Source organism: Echinops telfairi, unplaced genomic scaffold, assembly GCF_000313985.2.
Source record: "Echinops telfairi isolate 266 unplaced genomic scaffold, ASM31398v2 ScPeMD7_3;HRSCAF=10, whole genome shotgun sequence".
Lineage (NCBI taxonomy): Eukaryota > Metazoa > Chordata > Mammalia > Afrosoricida > Tenrecidae > Echinops > Echinops telfairi.
In genome coordinates this window covers 51,665,721-51,685,043 of record NW_022103899.1, presented here as the reverse complement: position 1 = coordinate 51,685,043, position 19,323 = coordinate 51,665,721, and the positions used below count along the sequence as shown (strand labels likewise).

At 44.1% G+C, this 19,323-nt stretch overlaps 1 protein-coding gene across 1 annotated transcript in view; it reads left to right on the top strand.

The window, feature by feature from the left end:
- Window positions 1-19,323, top strand: part of DOCK10 (dedicator of cytokinesis 10) — a 200,867-nt gene that overhangs the window by 109,522 nt on the left and 72,022 nt on the right. Inside the window, exons 8-15 of the mRNA XM_045294740.1 lie at window positions 4,652-4,835; window positions 5,840-5,925; window positions 6,978-7,061; window positions 7,181-7,336; window positions 13,044-13,265; window positions 13,454-13,576; window positions 13,771-13,853; window positions 18,116-18,238. Coding sequence (XP_045150675.1) covers window positions 4,652-4,835; window positions 5,840-5,925; window positions 6,978-7,061; window positions 7,181-7,336; window positions 13,044-13,265; window positions 13,454-13,576; window positions 13,771-13,853; window positions 18,116-18,238 — 1,061 coding nt within the window. The remainder of the gene's footprint in view (window positions 1-4,651; window positions 4,836-5,839; window positions 5,926-6,977; window positions 7,062-7,180; window positions 7,337-13,043; window positions 13,266-13,453; window positions 13,577-13,770; window positions 13,854-18,115; window positions 18,239-19,323) is intronic.

Below are 19,323 nucleotides of genomic sequence, written 5' to 3'. Positions count from 1 at the left end.
ATGCCAGGGACACTTGGATGTGTGGATACACAATAGAGGTTTTTCCTGGTCTATTTCTGGAAAGTTCTTCAGTTAAAATCTGGAATTTTTCCAACAGGTAATGATGTTGAACTTTCAAAGGAAAGAATTGAGTCAGTGTTGCTGCTCACTCCGCAATAAATGAAAGATAATTGCATTCTAACCCAATTGCCAAATTTCTCTGTAGCAGGGCAATCGGGCTCTTAATGGAGGGCAGAGATAGGTCTCTGGTGTTGGCCTAAGAAGACACTGGGCCTATGGAACCTGACCTGAAGATTTAGCTGTAGCCAATGTCAAAAGCTGTATTCTTATAGCCACTGAGTTGGGAAACGTACATATTTTCTTCTTACCGTGTACTTCAAAGCATGTTCTGGCAAGTGAGTCTTCCTTCTCTAGGAAGTAGCACAGTAGTCCTTGATGGCGCACTTCTTCAAGTGTACAGTTTGAACGTGATTTCTAGCTTCTTCAAAGGGTCTTGGAATTTGCTATTGGGCACACACTGGAGTGGCATAATCTGACCTCCTGCCTCAAAAGTCTCTTCCTCATCATCCCCTGGTCTGGGTTTCAGTCTCTACCTTAGAGGGACGGTTGATAAGCTTCTTGTAGGGAAAGGCTTTGTTTACATACTGTGGACTCATTGTCAGGAGAGACCAGTCCCTGAAGGATGGCATTGTCCTTGGTCAAGTGGAGGTGCAGGGGAAAGAGGAAGGCCCTCAAGGACACGGAGTGACCCCGAGGCTGCAACAATGGGTGCCGGCAGAGGAACACTTGCTAGGCTGGCACAGGCTGGGCAGTGTTTCCTGCTCCATGGGGCTTCCCAGAAAGCATGGTCCTGGGATTGGTGTAGGTCGGCAGTCAAATGCTAGCTTTATCACCTGTCACTGGAGGACTTGGGCGAAGTGGTGCCCCTCTACGATCTCTGTAAAATGGGAACACGTGGGCTAATGGAAGGAAAGGCTCTCAAAGAGGGTGTCTTCTGAGCTTCTTGCCTAAGCAAAAACAAAGCACTGCCCTTGGCGCCATTCTAACTCATCGAGACCCTATTTAGGGTTTCCAAGGCTGTAATGTTTACGGGAGCAAAGAGCCTCAACTTTCTTCCAAGGATTGGCTTGTAGGTTTGGGCTTTTGATCTTGGGGTTAGCTGTCCAACACTTACTCAAATCTCCCATTAATTACGGAAAGCACAATATTGTTGGAAAGCCTTTTCTTGGACATTTTTCCAGTGAGCTGAAATTCACATTTTCTGCTTCAATATTCTCATATCCATTTCTCCCCTTATTAGCGAATTCATTCAGTTCGCAGTCTGATTTGTTGCATGTGACCTGCTAGCAGCTGGTCTTAAAGAGAAAACAGAAAACAAACCGTTCTCGGGGAGCCTATTCTAACTCACGATGCCTCTGTGTGCTTTACCGGAGAGCCGTACTCTGAAGGGTTTTCACGGCTGTTGCTTCGCCGAGCAGACAGCTGGGTGCTTCTGGTGGGGTTCAAACCAGCAGTTTCACCAGGAGTCGCCACGTGGTTAACCATTGACATCATCCAGGGACTCCTGAGAAATTAATGCTTCAAAAAATATACCAAAATCCACTGCCGTTATTTTGACTCACAGGACCTTCCAAGGCAGTGTAGCGTTTCTCCATAGGGTTCCAAGGCTCGAAGTGCTGCTGGAAGCAAATAGCCTCACCTTTGTCCTGCGGAGCAGGTGAGTGCATCCACACCAGTGACTGCCAAGAGCTTGACACGCTGCACCACCAGGGTCCCTGGGAACTAAGCTGGTTGCTGTTGGATGTCCTCAAATTGGCTCCCACTGCGAGCTGCCCTCTGCATCCCAGAACCAAACACGATCCAGTCCTGCCCCACCCTCACAACCCTCCTTACAGTTCAGCCCATCGTGGCGGCCACTGCGTCAATCCATTATCTTGACAAACTTCCTCTTTCTCAGCTCCTTGACCTAGCACGATATCCTTTTCCAAGTACTGTCTGTTGTGATCACAGGTCAAAGGACGTGAGAGGAAGTCTGCCATCCTTGCTTCCAGGGAGCATCCTGGTTGTACGTCTGCCAAGACAGGTCTGTCTGTGGTTCTGGAAGTCTGTGGTGCTTTCGCTATTCGTCACCGACACTAGAATTCAAATGCATCCAGTCGTCTTCCGGGTTCCTTCTGCACGATCCAACGTTCACATGCATGTTGAGCAGCTGAAAATGCTACGCTGTGGGTCAGGCACATCTTCATCTTTGCGGTGACGTCCTCTCTCTTCAACACTTTCAGGAGGTCTTGTGCCGCAGAGTTGCCCAACTCAATGCATTATTTGCCTTCTTGGCTGCTTGGGCATCCAAGCAAAATGAAATCCTGGACAAATTTCATCTTTTCTCCATTTATCATGAAGTTGTCCATCGGTCCCATTGTGAGGAGTTGGGTTTTCTTTATATGGAGTTGTCATCCGTGTGGAAGGCGATGGTCTTTGATCTTTATCAGCAAGCGCTTCCACCCTCCCCTCCTTTCCGCACACAAGGTTCTATCGTGTGCCTATTGCAGGCTATTCAGAAGCCTTCCTCCAGTCCGGATGCCACATTCTTCTTCATATAGTGCATCGTCTCGGATTGTGTGCTCAGCACAAAGACTGAATGATATGTGAGAGGATACAACCCTGACACCCACCTCTCCTGATTGTAAATCTTCCACAAGTATTAGAAATTCACAATCGAAATCATAAAGAGAGGGGAACACAGGCTCATGTCTCACAATTATAAAGAATTGCAAGAGCTGCATTTGAGGTAATAGAAGGTTGTGCCTGTGGAATGTTCTAGAAGCACAGAACACTGATGAACTCCTCTAGACCAGACTAGAAGTCTGCACAGAGAAGCTGAGCTTGTCCACACAATTTAACAAGGTGGATTTTGCACACGTGTGGAAAATGGGAAAACCTGACGTTATCTTCCAATCCGTAGACATTTCGACATTTGGATCAAAGGGACGATCCTTGTCCTTCTGCACCTACAGTCGTACTTATCAGAGGCAGGGGCCTCTGGCTTCTTGAGGTCGTTTCAGTAGACTGACACCCAGGTCGGGCATCCCCAGGTGTGGGTCTCAGGTCATACTTTTGCTTATGGTTCTTTCTGATGTGTAAGCATTTGCATTTGGTAAGAAAATCCTAGGGAGGAGGCACAAGGTTAACCAGAGCTATCAAACTAGCACAAAGTGTACCTTAAGGTGAAGCGCACGTCCATACGAAAGCACTGAGCACAAGAATAGGACGAGTCAGACCGGCTGTTTCCCTGAAACAAATGGAGAAGAAGGACAAAGACGTTGTCTCGCCAAGTCTTCCTTACCCGCTGCCCTCCTCCAGGGCGCCCACGCTCGCAGCAGTCTTCAGCGATGAAGTCCTTGTAGCCAGCCTCACTCGGGTCCGTCTTTATGACTGTGTTTTCCTCGGAACATCCGCGGGATCTTAGAGCTATGTGCCAGGAGGGGTTCCAGGAGAGAGGAGCTTTTTCCCAGCTTCCTCTGAGAACATAGGTGGCGGGTATGGTTGGCATCTCCTTGACTCTTGGTAAAAAGAATTGGGGGTGGCGGGCAGTGTAACGTAGGTTTCCTCGTTTTTGTGAGCATTGTCACCCAGTGCCAGGTATGTCTTTGAGCCGGCCCAGTCCCAGTCTTGCTATGACTTGGGAGTGAGGCCGCAGCAGCTGACTTGGTAGCTTTTACACTGTCTGCTTCCGTTTGTCCTGGGACAGTGCGGTCTGCACTCTCTTATCAGGTTCCTTCAGGCCTGCTCATCCATATGCCCACCCATCCTTCCGTCCACCCAGCTAGGTTCTGCCTCTGAGGTAGAGGAAGTATGCTTAGTGTGTTTGCCCTGTGTGGCAGGTGGCCGATATTAGCCGTGGGCCAGCAGTGAGGTGCAGTCAGTGCCTCTGGTGCACTGGAAAGAAGCCCGGGGCTGGTGACAGTATGCACAGGGAAGTGCAGGGAGAGAAGAGATTGGAAGCTGGTCAAAAAAGGAGAGGCTGAGAAGGGATGTGGGTGTTACTGCAGGTGGCTGGCCTTTACAGCCCTTGGGTACCTCCTAACAGAGTGAAAGGGCTGATTGAGAAAGAACTGAAGGTGATCACACTCAAAAGCCAGAGAAGGGACAAAATATTCCAAAGTGGTGACTGGTGAGTTGGGAGAAATACAAGAGAGAGTGGTTCAGGCGAACCGGATGGAAGATGGCTTTCAAGAAGCAAAAAGTGGCCACTGTACAAACTTTGCTAGAACTTTGGCAGGTGTCACCCGTGGGATACAGGGAGGCCAGGAGACCACCTGGCGGGAATCCTAAACTGAACTTCAGGTGAGAATGTAAGGAAGGGCAGCAAGTGACAGTCACTATCTGAAGATGCTTAGAATATCTTCATCGCTCAACCCAGGTCTCCATCGGATCCACAATCACCTAACTCTGGGATAGTTTAGGATAAAAGCCTGGAAAGAAACCAAGCCAAATGGTTGACAGTCGCCTAAAGTGGTCTCCTGTTGCGGGAGATGTCCTATATGTCCCCTGCTGTATGGAACCATTGTGAGCCCCGACCTTGGGTAAGAGACCTCTTGCGCTCTAAGACTTGCTCTCTCAAAGATGTCCTCCTACCTTTTTTGTCCAACAGAATAACCGACTGAGGAAACATGCCATTGAGCTAAAGATGAATGACCTCACCTATTTCGTGCTGGCTGCAGAAACGGAGTCCGACATGGAGGAGTGGATCCACACCCTGAACCGCATCTTGCAAATCAGTCCTGAGGGGACCCTGCAGGGAAGACGGAGCATGGAGCTCACTGACCTGGGGCTGGGTGAGGACCGAGCTCTGCTCCCTTTGCCCACTTAAGCTCCTGGTAGCTTGTAAGTCTAGCAGCCCATCCCTGAGCAATATGCTCCTGGAGATTACCCCCAAATCTGTCCTGGTGGTGAAGAGTGAGTGGTCCCACGCATCCGTGTGTGACAATGGTCTGGAGTCCCTGGGTGGTACAAATGGATCAGGTGTTCTGATGCTGACAGAGGCACCTCAGAAGAAAGGCCTGGCAATTGCCTTTTGAAACATGAGCCCTTGAAAACCCTCGGGAGCACAGGTCTATTCTGACATGCCTGGGCTCACCAGGCATCAGAATGGATCCCACAGTAACTCTTAGCAATGACTGAAGGCTGCCACTCAACAAATGATGTTGGAAATCATCTGCTAGCAGCATCAGGGATGTACCCCTGTCTGCTGAATCAAGTGGCTAAGAGCTCAGCTCCGATAATGAAGGATGGTCGTCTCTCCCCGGGCTGCAGTGTGGAAGTCTGATTCCATAAAAAATACAGGGACACTGTGAGTCAGACTTGACCCAATGGTCATGGGTATATGCCACAGTAGGTGTTTTACACCCATGACTTAATTAATAATAATCAGCTCAAGTAAGCACTTGTACAGAGACGTACAGAGAAAGTTTAAGGCACTGAAGCTAGAAAATAGGTTTGAATCAATGGCCCGAAAGCCAAAGTTATCAAAAATACTTAGAAAAGTTACATATGCATTGAAAATGGAAGTCAAGACCACCTTTAAGTCTAAAGTTCATCACATCAGAATGTGAAGTTCGTACGCACACAGGAAGGTAGTGTGGGCAGAACCTCTCACTGATCCTCCAGAGGTCCAAGTGCGGAGTCCTTGAGTCAGGGCACAAGCTGGGGGTCCTCCAGAAAAGCCCTCATTATTCTGATGTCTAACTGTGTTTTCATAAGTCTCAGGCTAGGAAAAAAGTGTGTCCCGTGAATATGACTTAATATTACTTACTGGTTTGTTTGTTTGTTTGTTTTCAAGATCCACTGGAGAACTCGGTAGCTTGTGAATGCACACCTGAGGAGACAGAACCTTCCGAGAGCAGCCTCCACCCAGACTTTGCAAAAGTAATAAAGTTGGCATTTTCCAAAGCAGGCGGGTTTATGTGCTTTTGTTGGTTTTGTTCATTAAGATTTAGCCTGAGGAACTAACTCAGCGATTCCCATTAAGCTCTGTGTTTTACTTAATATCCCCACAACACTCGAAAATCAACGCATGGTCTTATAACATTTGCTGAGTGTTGATGGGGAAGGTTGAAACACTAAAGCCTATTTCTTAAAAGGAGTCCTGGGTTATGTGCTGGGCTGCCAGCCCCACAAGGTCAGCAGTTTGAACCCATTAGCCTCTACAAGAAAGCTAAGGCTTCTGCTCTTGTAAAAATGTGCAGCCACAGAAACCCATAAGGCAGTGGTTCTCAACCTTCCTAATGCCGCCACCCTTTCATACAGTTCCTCATGTGGTGGTGACCACCCAACCATAAAATCATTTTCATTGCTACTTCATCACTGTCATTTTGCTACTGTTATGAATCGGGCAACCCCTGTGAAAGGGTCGTTCAACCCCCAAAGGGGTCGCGACCCCCAGGTTGAGAACCGCTGCCTTACGGCCTGTTCCAAAAAGAGGAAGGGCCTCTATGAGACCGATTGACAACAGTGGCTGCGTCCAGGGGCTCGGCACAGGAAGAGCTGTGCTTCGCTCTTGTGCAGCATTGCTATGGGTTGGAACCGACTATGGCAGCTCTCAACAACGTTCTGTAGGGTCGTTATCAGTCAGAATTGACTCAGTGGCAGCACGTGATTGGTTTTAAGGCTCTCTCTTGGCCAAGCGCCCAGGTGGTATGGCTGGCAAGGTACGTACGTAGTAACTCACAACCCAAAGGCTGAGAGTTGGGACCCGCTCAGTGGCTCTCAGGGATAGAGACCTTAACAATCCACTGCTGTGGCACATCAAGATTCCAATCAAGAAACCCTCTGTGGGAGTTCCGTGTTGTCCCATGGGTAGCCGTGGGTTCAATGGAGTCGAAGGTACTGAAGCACAGTGACTTTGTGACAGTGGGGTGAGGCGGTCTGAGCGTGCCTGGATGTTGTGATACCAAACACTAACATCGCTTTCTCCGCAGTACCTCACGGAAACGGAAGAAACGGTCCGAATGACTCGGAACTTGGAGAGGTTAAATCTGTTCTCACTAGATCCGGATATAGATGTAAGCTGGATTTTGTTTCTTCGACAGAGATGAACCTGATCTGTCTGATTCCATGTCGAGTGTATCGTGTTGTTTTTATGATGGATGCTTGCTGACTAGCATATTCCAATTTTTCTTAGACCTTGAAACTTCAGAAAAAGGATATATTAATGCCGGAGTCTGTGATCAAACCGTTTGAAGAGAAAGCAGCCAAGAGGATCCTGGTCATCGGTAAAGCCCTCAATCTGAATCTCCAGGGATGTGTGACGGAGAATGAAAATGATCCAGTAACGAACGTAAGTTCCTCTTCTCGAATGCCTGTGCCACCCGCCAACACCACAGCACCACTGTCGCCTACAGCTCCCGCGACTGCTAGCCCACTACCTCGGGGAGGGACCAGCGGGAGGAAGGCTGATGGTGTATTTCCACATTACAAAAGTACAGTGGTCTGGCGTGGGATTGCCTGAGACTGCTGCTAAATGCCCCCGTTGACTTAAAGAAGCAGCAGCAAAGGGACTAAGTTCCACAATTGCTTCGCTGGAGGCAGCCCAAGGTGCCGTGTCCCACGGTCGTACATTGGTGGCATTCAAGAGGGGTGTTCACATGGATATTTTTATTTTAATATTTACATATAGATGTTCATGGTCATGAGAAAAAATTGAAACCCAACCACTTTTATTGACAGGGCTAAATAGTGAATTGAGTACGTCTTTTCAGAGAAATGCCAGAGAAATAATAGCGCAGGTGGTACATAGAGGGAAACTTTGAAGTGGCTGCACTGATATTTGAAAAATGTCTTGGTACTCCTAGAATCAACACAAAGGTTTTGTGATTTTTTTTATTCTTACCAAGTGAGCGCTTTTGAAACATTTTTCTTAGTCTGATTATGAATAGTCCTGCAGAGTGTGTGTGTGTGTGTGTGTGTGTGTGATTTTTCAAGCCTAACCATATGAATCGATGTATTTCAACAAATAGATGCCAAACTGAAAGTGCTCTCTCATGTACGCCAAGAATTGGAGAAGGCAGCTACCTGGTCAAACTGACATGGGAGCTACTGTACTTGTGCCCGTTCCCAGGAAAGGTTGTCCAACAGAATGCAAACAGTCTTGAGCAATACCATTCACACAAAACACAAGTAACTTTTTTTGAAGAAAAAAAAAGAAAACCTCAGAAGTTGTTGCAGCTTTCCATCAACAAGAAGCTGCCAGCAATTCAAGCGGGATTCAGAAGAGGACGTGGATTGAGGGACATCCTTGCCGGTGGCAGATGGATCGTGGCTGAAAGGTGCTTATTGATTTCACCGGTAGTGAAAAGGGATCCACCTGTGTGGGTCAGAACAGGTTCTGGGCCTTCAGAACATGTAAATATGCGCACATGGAACCTGTCCATAGACAAAGAGGCGGTCTTTCAAATTGAACGTGGAGTCTGATATCTGGAAAGGGATGCATCCTTTCACCGCAGGTATTGAGTGTGTATGCTGAGCAAATGATCGGAGGAACTGGCCACATGCAGAAGAGCAAGACATCGGTCTTGGAGGACAGCTCGTGAGCATCATGAAGTATACAGATGACACAATTGTGCCCGCTGAAAGGGAAGAGGGTTTGAAGCTCTTACTGACGAATAGCAAATACTAGTCTTCAGTACGGATTACAGCTCAACATAAAACAAAGATCTTCAGAACTGAATCAATAATTAAATCGCAAAACATGAGACTTTTGAAGGTGTCAAGAGTTTCATTTTGCTTGGGCTCATCAGCCATGCCCAGTGAAGCAGAAATCAAGAAACCAAACAATATATGTCATGAGACAAAGTTTGCTGCAAAAGGCATCATTAAAGTGTTGAAGAGCAAAGCTGTTGCTTTGAAGACTTTGGTGTGCCTCACCTAAATCCTTGTAGTTTCCATTGCATCATACACATGTGAAAGGTAGAAAATGAATAAAGAAGATTGAATAAAAATGGATGTTTTTCAATCCTGATATGGGTGAAGGATATTGAATATGTCATTGATGGCTACAAGAATGAAGAAATCTGCCTTGAAAGAAGCCGAGCCAGAATTCTCCTTGGAGGGAGGAGGCAAGACTGTGTCTCATGCATCTTGGACGTGTTATCGGAAGTCATCACTTCCTGGAGAGGGGCAGCGTGCTTGCTAACAGATAATAAGGGGAAAAGAGGAGCATCCTAACAAGACAGCACATTAACTACAATAGACTCAGACATAGCGATGTTTGTGGGGGCGCTGCAAACCAAGGTATTATTTAGATTTGCTATATATAAGATTTCTGAGTTGGAAACTAATGGACAGCACTTAATAAAAACAACAACAAACAAAATGATAGACTACAAAGCAGAAAATAACACGAATAATCTATCAGGCACCAGGATTGGAGGCAGGCTTATGAACAACCTGTGACGTGCAGATGACACACCTTGTGTGCTGAAAGTGAGAAGGAATTAAGTGCTTGCTTATGAAGATGCAGGGGTGTAATGTTCAGTATAGATCACAACGCCATGGAAAGATGACCAAATTCCTCACAAGTGAACCAAGAGGTAACATTAGGATAGAAGGAGAAAAGATCAAAACTGTCAACGATTTTTGTCTTGCTTGCACTTGCAATCAATGTTCCTGGGAACAGTAGTCAAAAGATCAAAAGATGGATTGCTTTAAGTAAATCTAGTTCACAGGACCCCATTAGAGTATTGAAAAGCAAAGATGTTACATTGAGGCCTAAGGTACACCTGACCCAAGCCAGAGTATTTTCAATTGCCTCGTATGAGAGTTGGACTTGGAATAAGGAAGACTGAAGAAGTATCAGTGCACCTTAATGGTGGAGCCAGAGAAGCACATTGAGAGTACCATAGATTGCTAAAAGGCCTAACAGATCAGTATTGGAAGAAGTAAGACCAGAGTGCTCCTTGGAGGCAAGGATGGCAAGACTTCATCTTATATTCTTTGGCCATCTTGTAATGAGAGACCAGTCCCTGAAGAAGGATGTCATGCTTGGTAAGGTGGAGGGGCAGTGAAGCGGGGGATGACATTACAGTGGCTGTAACAATGCGGTCTAATTGTAAGGATGGTGCAAGACAGGGTATTGTTTCCTATTGTGGTAGTTTCGTGATCTGTTGGCAATTTGAGACTTAGGAGTGAAGGGTTAGATTCTAGCCAGTCAATCAGGTCGAAGCTTGATGATCTCATTTGGAGGCACTGAGGTAAATAGCTCACTGGAGAAGAGATACATGCTTACTAGCTGGGAGACATTTCAGCTGACAAGACACATGGAGCTACGCTAGTGCCCTGAGCTGGAGGAGCCACGTGAAGACCCCTGCCAGCACTGAGATGCTTCCACTGCCACTGGATCCACCAGACTTCATGCACTGATCTTCCTGCATTCAGTGTTGCATGTGTTGCATGAATCTGAAGAGGAATTTATAGACTGATATCAGACATATGGGCTAATATCATACTTATGGACTTGATCTGGACTGGGCTGGGATGTTTTCTCAATATTCATTTGCTCTTGTATATAAACCTCTTTCTTATACACACATGTGTCTGTGAATTTGTTTCTGTAGTCTACCCAGACTGACACACCTATGTTGTGCATAGGGTAGCTATGGGTCAGAACTGACTTGGTGGCAATAACAACAATAGTCCCATGAGGAATATGGAGAGTATCCTCTTGGTATTTCCATTTTAAAAAATTAGCCAAACACTGAAAGGATGAATCTCCCTCATTGCCATTAAGTAAATTCCAACTCATAGCAATCCTATAGTTCAGAGTGGAAATGCTCCTGTGGATTTCCAAGGCTGTACATTTTTTCAGGTGCAGAAAGCTGTATCTTTCTCTTGAGGAGTGGCTGCTAGTTTCAAACTGCTGACCTTGAACTTAGCAGCCCAACTGATGTACCAGAGACCTAGGAATCATGCAGACATAGAGAGAGAGTCCACTGTGTTGAGTGGTGCTTAGAAGCACAGGAGCATGAAGCCAGAGAGAAGTCCAGCAGATGCATTCTCTCGGAGGGTGTCGCTGACAATCAGAAGAGCAATGTCCATGAAGTGAAGAATGCTTGAAGGGTGGAGCATCAGGGTGGAGCTTCATGCAGGCTTAAAGAAAAATCCAGGCCACACAGTTTCTGAAACAATTTGGTGATACCAGGAAAACTTAATCCAAGGCATAGTGCCACTTAGTCCGCTCATTATGTAAAAATAAATGCTTTTTATTTTTACCCTGCAAATCCTTAAGTGTAATTTAAAAAGCCAGTTGAGAATTTGAGACTGAAAGATTATGGGCTTTTTTCATTTCCTTGCCAGGAACATATGACTCCTTCCCGGTGATTTTCTTTCTTTGTGCTAAACTCTATATTTAGATGCTAAATGTGAATATTTGGATCGTTTCTCCTGGCAAGAGGCCATGCCCCGGTTCATAAGGCCACTGTCAACTGCACTTTCCTATCTATTACAGGATGACCTGGATTTGAGGGCATTTGTGCGTCTGCGTTGTACTTAATTTACGTGAGAGTAGATTTTGCATATTCTGTTGTCCTCAAGTTGATTCCAGCTCACAGTTAACTTAGAGGACAGAGCCGAACTGGGTTTCTAAAGCTGTGATCTGCAGTGAAGCTGACTGCCCCATCGTTCTTTCCCTGAGTGCTGAATCACTGTACCACCAGGACTGGAAATCTAGTGCTGTGGAATTAATGTTGACTCATGATGAGCCTATAGGACAAAGTAGAACTGTTCTAAAGGGTTCCCATGGCGGTAACCTTTATGGAAGCAGTCTTGACACATCTTTCTCCCATGAAGCAGTTGAGAGGTTTGACTCTCGACCACTGAGCACTTCCCTGCCACACCACCAATGAGACTTTATATTGCTTCTAAACATTAAAAAATGAACCAATAAAAGAGTACCCCTTAATAAGTTTTTTACTTAATGGACCTTTCAAAATCTATGTGTGTTTATTCAACATTGGTTTTTATTAATATAACTATTTTAAACTCATTTTTTTAATTCAATAAGCTTGATTTTAAATGAAATCTTTCTCAGGTTGATGCATTTAATGAATGAGCTTCTACAAAGACTCAGTGAAAGAATGTCCTCCTAATAAAGAAAGAATTGTTTGACAGCAAATTTTTAAAGTTCATTTTATAGCATAAAATATGACTTTCAAACTCAGAATTTATTCCAAAAATCTGAGGTCTACAAAGCTGTTTCCCATCAGAGCTACCCTCTCTCTGTCCTTTGCATTTTATTAATTCCCAGGATTTCATTTAGCCTCCTATCCCTTCTCTTTTTCTCAAGACTAAACAAGACCCCACATGTTTAAAAGGTTATCACATGCTCACTCTTCAGCTCAATCTATAACTTTAGCTTAATTCCCATGACTGGGCTCGAAACTCATCAATCTAAGTGCAGACTGGGTTATCCCAGGAATGCCTCTGTACGCCCCCTTTCAGAATTTATTTTTTCGTGGGCTTACTTGTTGCTATGATGCTTGAAGCTATGCCAATGGCGTTTCAAATACCAGCAGTCACCCATGGTTGATGGGTTTCACCAGAGCTTCCAGACCGAGATGGAGGAAAACACTGACAAGCTATTTCTAAAAATCAGACAGTAGAAACCCAGGGGACAACAGGAAAGCCTGGTTTAATGTAGTGCTGGAAGATCAGCCCCTAGCTGGAACGCTCTTAACATGTGCAGAGGCCACAGGATGATGGCCTAGGACAGGGCAGGGTTGTTCTGGGGTTGCCTGAATTGGGGTGTATCCAACAGCAATTAGTCACAGCAATGTATTACCGGCTAAAGACAATGTCAAGTGCATCTGGAATGTGATATAGCTTTTGGATATTACTGTTATGTTATAGTATCAAGCTACGCTAGAAAGCTGAAATGGGATTGGATTGGTGAAGTATATCACAAAGTGTGGTTTAGAAAACTCTTCAACCCTGTGCTTACACAGAACCTGTACACTGACCAGAAGGCACTGCGTCTTTCCTTTTTCCTGCAGATTGAACCCTTCTTTGTGAGTGTGGCGCTTTATGACCTCCGAGACAACCAGAAGATTTCTGCCGATTTCCACATGGATCTAAACCACACTGCTGTCAGGCAGATGATCTCAGGGGCGTCCGTGGCTTTGGAAAACGGCAGCATTGACACCGCCACTCCGAGACAATCAGAAGAGCCCTGCGTCAAGGGGTTTCCAGAAGAATGGCTGAAATTCCCAAAGCAGGTTGCACTTTGGTTTTATAATAGGATGAAAAATATCCATTCCATTCTTCTTCCCCAGAAATCTCATAGGATGGGACACTTTCCAAAGAAGCGTTCTCTTACAACTGCCCTTTTCTAAAAAGCAGGGGATTTTATAGATACCTACAATATGGGTTCTTAGATGCTGACTGGCTCTTTCATTATACCTAGGCTATCTTTTCTATAAGCAACCCACACTCTGAAGTTGTTTTGGTGGCCAAGATTGAAAAGGTTCTCATGGGAAACATTGCAAATGGTGCTGAGCCTTACATTAAGAATCCAGACTCCAACAAGGTAACACATCCACTTCCTTACAGATCAGCTCAACACTTTCGAGAAACAGTCTTGCTGTCTTGTGTCTACATGTGGTACTCAATTATTGGTGGAATAGATCTCCACACAATCTTTTAAAAACTACTCTGCATTATTTTACAAGTACAGTTTGTAAAGTGATGTGCTGACGGTGTTTTTATTTGCTCTCCTCTTAGTATGCACAAAAGATCCTAAAATCCAACAGGCAGTTCTGCAGCAAATTGGGGAAATACCGCATGCCGTTTGCTTGGGCTGTAAGGTAGGTGTGGTTGAACTTTTGATCCTGAATCTAATAGAATATGTATGAGGGGGCTCCAACAAGTTCATGGAAAATTCCATTATATTCTAATTCACTTTTTCCCCCGATCTTTTTTGAAATCTCCTTGGATATAGGCATCATGGCAAGGTTTCATTTTGAGCATCCGTGTATTATCCATCACATTTATTGCACTCATGGCTCGAATAATGCTAGTATGTTTATCATTATAACCACTTTGAGCTTCACAGAAACTTCATCTTCACCTCATCAATACCCTTTTCTGGTAACTCGAGGGCAATGTGTTAGATGGGATTCTCTAGAGAAACAAAATCAGGACACTGATATTTCATATATCAGTGAAATCCATATATATGGATAGATACACACAGCATGAAGGAATATAACAGCTAATTAGTCCACACAGCAGTACACAGGGCTCAGTTAAACTCTCTTCAATAGAATAGTTAATATACTGGTCCAAGGTCAAGGAAGCAGACAGCTGAGTCTTCCCTTGGGCAATGCATGCAGTCTGGCCACAGGCAGCAAACAGCAGGGCGAGTTACCGCTCAGGAGCTTAGTGAAACAGGCCTGGATGAGATATCAAACTCAAGCAGTGCAAGACAGGATCCGACAACCTCAAATTCAAGCAGTGTACACACCAGCAGCATGGCAGGTCTCGAAGGGACCTCAAGCTCTAGCAACATGATCCATGGGTTGGCTGTCTGAGAAGTAGTGTAGCTCACAAGTTGAGGCAGAGAACTAGCAAGAGCAGCTGCACACTAGTCCTATCACCAAAGAGCAAGAGACAGAGGGACAGGGCTTGCCTAACCATTTGTCTCTTTGCCCTCCAATCAAACTGCGACCTTATTGGTCCTACATTTTCCTATTGGCTCGGTTGGTATCATAAATGTACCTATCACAGGCAGTGAAAAATAATGTGGGAGAAAGAAGTAAAATAATTTCCCATTATTAATATAACCTGAGTACTTATGAGGAAAATTTCTTTGAGTTTGTCTAAAGAAATATGCTAACTAAAAGCAGATATAGATTTGTAAAGAGGCGATTGCACTGATGATTGAAGTAATTATTTTGACAACAGGAAAACCAACAATGTCACAATTATCTGCTGCATGGGTAACTAATTAGTGATTTGGTTGTAGGCTAGGGAATAGTATCCACCACCATAGATTCATCTATGATGTACATTTGCATGAACATTTCCAGCAGCATAGTACCAAAGCTGTCATAGTACACCATTTGGTTTACCTAATCACAGATCTTACAAGATTCAACCTAAGAATAGTTTCATTTCTCCTTCACAGTGCAAATTCACAGTGTAAATGTGACCACACAGAACAACAAGATTATGTTCTGGAATCTGTCTGTTTTTTGCATAGCTTTAATTTAATCTGTTTTTCTAATGGGCATGAATAAGCATTTATATACTTTTGAAAAACTAAAAATAATTAATTCTACCTGCGATAGTTAAGGTTTATATTGTGCCAACCTGGCTGATAAACACATGTGGGATTAGTTGAAGGGCAGAGAGATAAGTGGCTCAGTGAGCCTCGCCTTTCTGGTTCTCTGGTCTCTTGTTCTCTGATGGTCAAACCAGCGTGTGGCTGCCTTAGCTAGTTCTTTGCCTCAGCTGGCAAGGCTCACTTCCTGCAAGACATCCCTGAAGAAAAGTCACATGGCCCTACCCTGATGCAGCCCTCGGTGCTGGAGAAGCTGTGTGGAGACCCCGGCCAGCACTGAGATACTTACACACTCACTTATTCGGTTTTCCACCTGCATTCAGTGTTATTGTGTGTTGTGTTAGACAGGGTTCTCTAGTGAAACAAAACCAGTGCACTAATAATTTTGTATATATTTATATAGATAGATGGATAACATAAGAAATAATTAATCTATAATGCAGTACAAATGGCTCAGTGCAACTCACTCCTGTGAGACACTGGCATTCCTTCAAGTCTTGAGGGCCGCCAGGAAGTCCTCTGTAAAGCAATTCAGGCTATGCGAGCACAGCAGCCAACAGCAAGGCAGGTCACCAACAGTCAGCCAGATGGCAGGGTCCGACAGTCCCCAGCTCAAGAGATGTAAGTAAATTCCATTGGTGTGGCAAAGCAGGTCTTGAAGGAACCTCAAATTACAGCAACACAGTCCACGGGTTCGGTGTCCCACAGGTAGTGTAGCTTGCAAAATGGAGGCACAGATGAGCAAGGCAGCCACACACTGGTCTGAAGATCAAAGAGCAAGAGAGAGAGAGAGGCGAGGATCACCGAGCCATTTATCTCTGCACCCTTCAATTAATCCCACATATATTTGTCGGCCAGGTTAGCCCAATAACTAACTACCTCAAGTAGGTCTGAGTATACTCTAAAACAGCAGTTCTCAACCTGTGGGTCGCCACCCTTTAGAGGGTCGAACGACCCTTTCACAGGGTTGCCTAACACCATTGGAAAACATATTTCCAATGGTCTTAGGAGACACCGCTCCTCTATCTGTCTCCAGGCAGGTCCACCCACATGCAGACACACCCACAGACGAGTATCAGGTGTGAAGACTGTTACCCATGCTACACCATGCTTCAAGACAGAATTTTATTTCTTTTTAATTAGAAATAAATATTTCACAATATATAATTACATATTGTTTTGTGATTAATCACTGTGATGCTTTAGTTATGCTCAATTTGTAACAATGAAAATACATCCTGCATATCAGACATTTATATTATGATTCATAACAATAGCAAAATAACAGTTATTAAGTAGCAATGAAAATAATTTTACGGTTGGGGCGTCACCACAACATAAGGAATTGTATTCAAAGACCACGGCATTAGGAAGGTTGAGAACCACTGCTCTAAATGGATGAGTGGACAACCTGAGTGGTCTTTAAAGTTAATCAGGACCAAACTAAAATTTGAATTCTTCAATCTCTCCTTTTAGAGAAGGCAGTTGGTTTTAAGGGAGCCAATTCCGTTTAGAAATCCTTTCACATTAGAAAATAACCTGTATGGGTCCGGACATTTTATTCATTCAAGTAAAAGCCCTGTGTACTAAAATATATGTGTGGGCTTCAAAATGGCCATGGGAAAATGGCAGGAAAAGAGAGTAGAATTTTCCCACAAACTTTTTTGAAGCTCCATCAGCTCTCTGAGATATATATATTTTCCCTCTCTTTCCTCAATGTTATTTGATAAACCTTTTCTCTTCCTCACTACTTATCATAACAAAATTAAGATTTAAGTATAAGGAGTCTGAAACTATTTTTTGAGGGAATTGTTGGCCCAGGCACTTTTTGTGCTTTAGGACCCCGTGACCCAGTGTTCACTTCCCTGGCCATTTTAGGCCATGTGTCGACCTTTGGTTAATTTAAAGAGTAGCAATCTACTTATGGCCTTTAGCTGACAGACGTGAAAATTCACATTTCCCTAATATCACACAGAGAATAACTATATACGGCGTCTAATTTTTCTTGAATTTTCTAGACACGAAGCAAGTATTGTTTGATTTAACTATATATTATTTGAAGATATATTTATTCTACATGATTTTCTTTTATATCATTTCAAGGAAATGAGTCGTGCAGGAACTAACGTATCGAGATTCATTTTGTTCTCTTAATTCATAGTAAATGTCTGACTGATTCCTTCTCCATTTTGTCTTTGCTTTTGCACTTAAAGGATATGGGCATGTCTATTTCCATGAAAACCTTTCAAGGATCACACACATACACAACCACGTCCCTGTTTCACTAAATCCTAATGTGTGCATCCAAGCTGGAAGGGATCATGTCTTGTCCAGGTTTAGGTTTAAATAATGTAAAAAAGAACAATCCTTGTCCCTGTTCTTGCTCATTCCAGTAATGCTCCAAAATTTTTAGATGTTACTATATGTGAGGCATCATTTAAAAAACAGAACAAAAAAGTTGTAGTGTGAGCTTATGCCACTTTAGATACAGAGTTGAACATACAAGAGATAAAAATATGAAGAAAAAAAGGTGAAAATAAGGGACTTCAAAATGTTTGGGGGGAAATCTCATTGCCTTTTAATTCACCTTTTCAATGAACTTTTGGAAGATACCTCATATGCTGTGCAAATAAAACTTTAGTTTGAATACCTTTACTTTTTATAATTTCCTGGAGTTTCTTCCACTTCAAATGGGGCAGTAAATAAACTTAATCTCCTTCAGCGCACTGTCTGCAATCCATGTCTCCATACTAACATGAATAAATATGACTGATATTCTTTCAGATCAGTATTTAAAGATAACCAGGGAAATGTGGACAGAGACTCAAGATTTTCGCCGCTATATAGACAAGAAAGTAGCAAGCTATCAACTGAGGACCTACTTAAATCAGTGACGGATTACAGAAGGTATGGCTGTTTGGGATATTTTCCCTCAACACTTTCATGGGCATATAATCCACATATCATCCAATGCCATAGTCCAATCACATGAAGAAGAAGGACACAATCATCACCACAATCAGTTTTATAGCATTTTCTTCATGCTTGCCTTCATTGTTATTAGCTCCCCCATATCCCCCCCAAGCTCCCCTGTCATACCTCAAGGAACCATTCATCTACTTACAGCCTCTATCGATTTACCTCTCTGGATATTCTTGACACTGAAATAAGTCAGCTGCACAGCTCTAGTTGATTTCCTACCTCTGCATAAAGAGTTGATTTTCAAATGTCCATCTCCTTCACCCCAGCACAGAGACGCTCTGCAGATGGCATCACACGTGCCCAAACAGCGCCCCACCATCAATTTGCCAGGACTGTGGGGGAGAAGCGCAAACCATGCAATGCTGTCAGTTATCTGTTGCTGCGGAACACACTAACCCAAACGTGATTGCTTCCGAGAGCATCCACTCATGGATCCACACTCTGAGCAGGGTGGCGGGAAGAGAGTGGGCTGTCCTGTAGCTGGCATTGGCTCAACTAGGGGACCAGGGATCTGCTTTCAAGGTGGCTGGCTTGATGACTGGCAAGTTTTCCAGGTAGTCAGCTGAGAACTCACCTGGTTCACCAGAGGCCTTTCCATGAGATACTTTTGTATCCTCAAGGCATGGTGCCTAGGTTTTAAGAATAAGCATAAGCAAAAAAACAAACAAAACAAAACAAAAAAAAAAAGAATAAGCATAAGCATCCCAAGGGACAAGAAATGACCGCTGCCATTAAAAAAAAAATTATTGGGAGCTTTAACATCTCTTATCACAATCCATCCATTCATCCATTGTGTCAAGCACACTTGTACATATGCTGCCATCATCATTTTCAAAGCATTTCCTTTCTACTTGAGCCCTGGGTATCAGCCCCTCATTTTCCCTCTCCCTGCCACCCTGCCCGCCCTCATGATATTTTGATAATTTATAGATTATTATTTTCATATCTTACATAGTCCTCTGTCGCCCTTCACCCACTTTTCTGTTGTACATCCCCCTGGGAGAGGGTTA